Source organism: Fukomys damarensis, unplaced genomic scaffold (assembly GCF_012274545.1).
Source record: "Fukomys damarensis isolate Sample0158 unplaced genomic scaffold, DMR_v1.0_HiC HiC_scaffold_16, whole genome shotgun sequence".
In the NCBI taxonomy this organism is placed as follows: Eukaryota; Metazoa; Chordata; class Mammalia; order Rodentia; family Bathyergidae; genus Fukomys; species Fukomys damarensis.
The window spans coordinates 89,685,706-89,691,705 of record NW_022900928.1 but is presented as its reverse complement, the minus strand read 5'-3'; the positions used below and the strand labels follow the sequence as shown (position 1 = coordinate 89,691,705).

Genomic DNA, 6,000 nt, shown 5'->3' with positions numbered 1-6,000 from the left:
TAGCCCAGGCGTCTCGAACCCACAGCAATCCTCCTGCCTCAGCCTCCTGAGCGCTGAGATTACAGGCGTGCGCCACCACGCCCGGCCTGAACTTTCTACAATCTTTTTGAAAGAATGATGGAACGGTTACACAAAAACCTAGTTATCCAACATACCATCTCGACTATCCTCTAGATCCTTCTGCTTTTCTTCTCCTTCATCTGGATCATCTCCATCATCATCGTCATCATCATCATTGTATTGACCAAGAGCATTCACTAACTCCACAAAAATTTCATCGTTTATAAACCCACACTCTGAAATTCATCAAGCCAATGTTAGAAGCTCACAGGGGAAAGTATCAATGACAAAAGTTTGTCTTCCTGAATTTGGAAGAAACAACATGTTTATCAGCTAGAACTGTGTAACATTTTTAAAACCAGGATGGTTTTCAGGACTGGTCCTCTGCAAAGGTGGAAAGCAGACTATCTTCACAACTGTCCCTTCTCTGGCATCACACTTCCAGAGGTTTCCAGTGGCTGGCCAGCCCTCCAGAGACTGTGGCTCTGGCCTCACAAACACCCATGTCTCTGGGGCTGATCACTTGGGACTTGGCTTTCACAATGACAATGGACACCAGAGACCCAAAAACAGCCTCCTAAACACAAACCCTGGAGTAGCAATAAAGGATTATCATCAGGTGCTGTGGCAGCCTCACAGCAAAGGCATTTTTGCCCAGGAGGCTTTCTGATGCCAACCTGCCACATTACCAGGGCCCTAATCCTAATTCATTTCACTACCATTGAATCTTAAAATCTATACACACTCAATTTCTATGTAACTTACTACTTGTAACATTATAAATTATGTCATAATCAACTACGAAAATTATCAAGTGGTAAACAGGAACCTACTTAAAAAAACAGGGAAAGCACTGAAAATTTTAGTCTTATGAACCCAGATCTATCTTTCATAGCATCACAAAAATGTATCATTAAAAACAGCTTTTCATACCCCATGTTAATAAACTACAGTATTTGTCAATCTGTTAGCCCTTTCCTCAAGAGAATAAACATTCTGCTCACCTCGATCTCCATGGACTTTGCCATCATAATTTTTTATTAGTTCTTCAATGAAAGTGCCATCCTGGTCTAGGACTTCATCCCCCATGTAAGGAATGTTATGTAAAACAGTTTCATCTTCTACCTAAGAGTAAAAATAATATATACATACGTTTTTTAAAACCCACTTATTCTAATTAAAATATTCTTAAATATTCAATGTTAGATAACTAAAATTAATAATTTTTTTTCATAGAGTAGAAGACTTTAACCCAGTTCTCCAGACTTAAAATTCTAGTCAGACAGCAAACTGTGTTGACCAGGAAAAGTAAAAATGCTTAATCTAACATATTATATAATCGCTTCTCAGCCTTTTGGCTAAGATCGAGTATAGAATCTAACATATTATCAACTCCACCTCTACGAAAATATGTTGCTGGGGTCAGGGATTTAGCTCAGTGGTTCCACTGCCTGCCTATTCAGTAGTAGAGCAGGCACTTAACATAGTATCGGGGAGGCCCTGGGTTCCATTTTTCAGAGCAAACCACCAAAAAGAAAAAAGAAGTTAGGGGCTGGGCATTTAGCTCAGTGGTTCTGCCACCTGCCTCACAAGCACAAGGGCCCAAGTTCGATCCCCAGTACCAAAAATAAAAAATGTTGCTGATGACAACAGGACATCACTTTTAAAGCACATTCCTATTTCAGATGTTAAAATGGGAGAATACGGTTTATCAAAATCAAGTACAGCAGAGCCTAATAGTATGCACCTGACACCCCAGACTCGAGGAGGCTGAGGCAGGGGGACCACAAGCTCAAGCCTAGCCTAGACAACTCAGCAAGACACTATATAAAAATTAAAAGTGGGGATGTGGCTCCGTGTGAAGATGCTGGGTTCAATCTCTAGTGCTAGGGGAGGGGGAATCACAACTGTTAAATATCCATACCAAAAAATGACCGTAAGTAAAGATTTCTAAATTTCAGGGAGACAGAAGCACACAAGTGCAGACATGGTGGCTGAAATTTGCACACATGCAGAATGTTCTCAAAAAAAAAACAGGAGCCTTACCCATACATACCTGGCTAGCTGGTGGGGCAACCGGAAGCTGTCTATTGACTTGTTTCCCCACTTGCAGGAGGCCTGGCTTCCAAGACACCACTGCACATGACTGGCCCCCAGACATGAGGCTGGCCTTGTGGGGTGCTGGCCTTGCCTGACTGGTGCTCTGGCAGCCGCCCCTGAACCCTGGCACATGCCACAGGAGCACTCAGCGAGGAGCAGGCAGACATTGGGCCTGTCGGCCATGGCAGCGGTGCACAAAATCAGCTATTCTTCTGTCCCATGTGAGACTAAAGGGAGCAGTCAATCCTGATGGACTTCACCTTTCTGTACCTCATCTGAATGGAACCTGGCTATTGTATTAGCTGTGTACATGGAGCATTGGTTTACCAGCTGAGCCCAGGTGTTTTCCCGATTGGTACATGTTATCCTTTGGCACTGGAGCTATTCTGATTTGTGGAGCAGGCTATACTATTATAATGACATGAAGATCATGACTATGACAGAAAGGTAGTTTTATCTGGGAAAGGAACAGACAAGCAACTCTCAATTCTGCAGAATGCCATGGATGCATCACTTTTGAGTACCACATAAAGCAACAAGATCACTTAGTGATCTTGATCATTAACATTCAGCATGATCACTGATGCTCAGCGTGAGAAGTGTGGGTATCAGGGTACAACTGTTGGTGCAGGTGCAGTTCACTTTCTTTTTGCAGCATAAGTGTCCAAAGGGCAAGGTGTGTATTTTGACAATGAATCCAGAATTTGGAAGGTGAGGGCAAAAGAGTTAAAGGCTAGGAATGGAAGTGAGAAATACATCCTGAACCAAAAGATTGATGACCCCTCCCACTGAGATGTTCTTTAGAACCCTAACTTCTTTTTTCTCTTTTTTTGGTACCAGAGATAGAACTTGGGACTTTGCACTTGTGAGGCAAGTGGCAGAACCACTGAGCTAAATGCCCAGCCCCTAACTTCTTTTTTCTTTTTGGTAGTTGACTCTGAAAAATGGAACCCAGGGACTCCCTGATACTACTATGCTAAATGCCTGCTCTACTACTGAATAGGGAAATGATTTCTGACCAGAATGAACCTGTGCTATAGGTAACTGGGTGGCAAGCAAAAGGTTCCTCCAGTTCTGATCCCTCCCACACCTAAAATATGTCTGGGTCTCACTCAAGACTTGTCCAAACATGTTTTCCTTCTTTGTTCTCTGTACAGAACATGTTCCTTTTTTTCTCAGTAGTTTCTGTGACCCCTGCTTCCCGCCATAAGTGAGTTCTAGTATACCTTTCTATCCAATTGTCTAAGATGAATTTATCTACTTCAACCAATGAACTAATGTTAAGTGTCTTGCCATTGTGTTCTCACCCCCTTTTTCCAAATCTATGTAAACCCTGTTCACTGCCCAGATGGAACAGATCACTTTGAGGAGAATCAATCTGTTAGTGAAATAAATCTTCCTCCAACTTCCAAGGTGTGTTCTCGATTCTTCTCTGCCTGACTCTGTTATAGTACCTAGAGCTACAACACTGTGAGTCATACTTGCTACTATATTTTGGTATGTTGGCCAAGAAAATCGACTGCACTGATAAATTTTAAAACATCAGTTGAAGCCCTTGCAGAAGGAGCAGGGATTCCCGCTAGCACCCTGGTGGGAAGGGTACACAATCAGAGATTTCTGAGTCTCCTCAGAGGACTGGGCATGGACTGCTTTCCCTACTGCTTACAGCTCTCCCCCAGATCCAGAAGGAAAGAGGACGCAGATCTAGTTTAATCCAACTTAGTCCTCAGGTAAGGTAAGACCCCCAGGGCCACCCTAGTTATTTGTTATCTGTTTGATTCTGCTCCATCTGGGCAAAAGGAGCGTCTGGTTAACACTATAGGAGAATAAAATCCTCATTTGTTTTGGAATGAGGAAAAAAAAAGATTTCTAAATTTCATTTAATGGTCTAGTTGTTAAGACCTTCTGTGTAATACAATTTTGAGGGTGTAAAATAGAGTATCAATATTCTATTAAAGTTTATGCCAAAAGGACTTCTACATCTATAAAACAGATATCCTACAACACAGAAAACACTTCATACTGCTGCACTGGATAAGACATATACTAAAGTTACTATGCTGATACAGATGACTGAAGACTATTTACATTGAGGATCTGGAGAAAAAAGAAAAGGGTGCCATTCTGCAGAATAAAAGTAAAGTTCAGAGACGTTGGAGAACCGAAGAACATAAAGCAAGCTGACATTCTTGAGAGTAGAGGAAAAGGACATTAAATGAAGATACAGAGGAGACAGTTTTGGAGGATATGTTTAAAGAGATGATAGTTCTTAGTTGTTAAGAGGCCTCTGAGCAGGGTACTGGTTAAAACATGGCTTTACAAAGATAAAGCAGAACAGCCTGGCTATGACAGACTAGGGAAAAGATGTTGGCTATTTCAAACAGGGGATGGTACAGCCTATGACCATAATCAAGAAGAGCACAATGGACAGACCATGATACCCATACACAGGAAACCGAGGAGACAGGAAATCCTAGGTAACAAGGTCAGGACAATTGAAGTATTCATAAAGATAACAGGACTTTACACAAACAAGGACTAAGAAAACTTGGACAAAGTGGCAGAAGGAGAATATAAAATGCAAGTTGAACTGGGCATGGTGGTGCACACCTGTGATCTCAGCACTCGATCCAGCAAGTGCAAGGCCAGCCTGCAAGACTTAGTGAGTTCAAGGTCTGCCTGAGCTACACAGCAAGACCCTGTCTCAAAACACCAAAAAAATAAAATAAAATGCGCTGGAAGAAAGATTGCCTCTTTAATAAATGGTGCTGGAAAAACTGGCTTGCCATGTGCCAAAGATTGAAACTAGACCCATATTTTTCACCACGCATTAACCTAAAATCAAAATGGATCAAAGATCTAAATAATAAAACAGAAACACTAAATCAGCTGGAAGAGAGAATACGTAGCACGCTTGAGGACACAGAAGTAGGCAAAGACTTCATAAACAAAACCTAGAGTGCATAGGAAATACTACAAAGGATCAACAACTGAGACTTCATCTTATTAAAAAGCTTTTGCATGGCAAGAGAAACCACCAATAGAGTGAATGATAACCCAAAGTGTGGGAAAAATATCTTACCAGCTATTCCAATAAAGGACTATGACCTAAAATATATAAAGACTTGCCAGGCGTGGTGGCGCACGCCTGTTAACCCAGCACTCGGGATGCTGAGACAGGAGGATCACTGTGAGTTTGAGACCAGCCTGGCCTACATAGTGAGTTCCAGGTAAGTCTCAACTACATAGTGAGACCCTGTCTCAAAAAAGAAAAGAATAATAATAAATAAATAATATATAAAGACAAAAAACTAGGATTAGAGGTCCCATTTGATCCAGCCATCCCTCTGCTGGGTATCTTTCCAAAAGAATTAAAAGAATCATACCACAGTGATATATGTGCACCCATGTTTATAGGGGCACAGTTTGTAATAACTAAAACTTGTAAACAGCCCAAATGCCCATCAATTGGAGACTGGATAAACAAGATGTGGTTTTTCTATCAAATGGAGTTCTACTCGGCCATAAAGAATGAAAAATTAGAGTCATTTATAGCTAAATGGATGCACATTGAGGCCATACTCTTAAGTGAAATAAACAGGACACACGAGTAAATACTGAATAGTTTTTCTGGTGTGAAAAACTAAAACTGTAAATAAGGTTCAAATGGTATAAATGATAGTGTGAAACAGGAAGAAAATGACTAAAGGAGAAGGGGAAGTGTGAAGGGCAGGGAAAAGGAAATAAGGGAAAAGAAAAAATATTAAAAAAGGAAAAAACTGAAAAAAATATTAAAAAAGGGGAATGGGGAAAAAAAGTAAGAACCAAGATATACCATTA

At 41.0% G+C, this 6,000-nt stretch overlaps 1 protein-coding gene across 13 annotated transcripts in view; it reads right to left on the bottom strand.

The window, feature by feature from the left end:
* Ezh2 (enhancer of zeste 2 polycomb repressive complex 2 subunit) overlaps window positions 1-6,000 on the bottom strand; it is an 88,493-nt gene that overhangs the window by 19,183 nt on the left and 63,310 nt on the right. For all 13 annotated transcript variants that reach the window (XM_010638587.2, XM_010638584.2, XM_010638595.2 and 10 more), the window contains 2 exons: window positions 1,065-1,185; window positions 156-296 (listed from right to left, as the gene is read on the bottom strand). In XM_010638587.2, coding sequence (XP_010636889.1) covers window positions 156-296; window positions 1,065-1,185 — 262 coding nt within the window. The remainder of the gene's footprint in view (window positions 1-155; window positions 297-1,064; window positions 1,186-6,000) is intronic.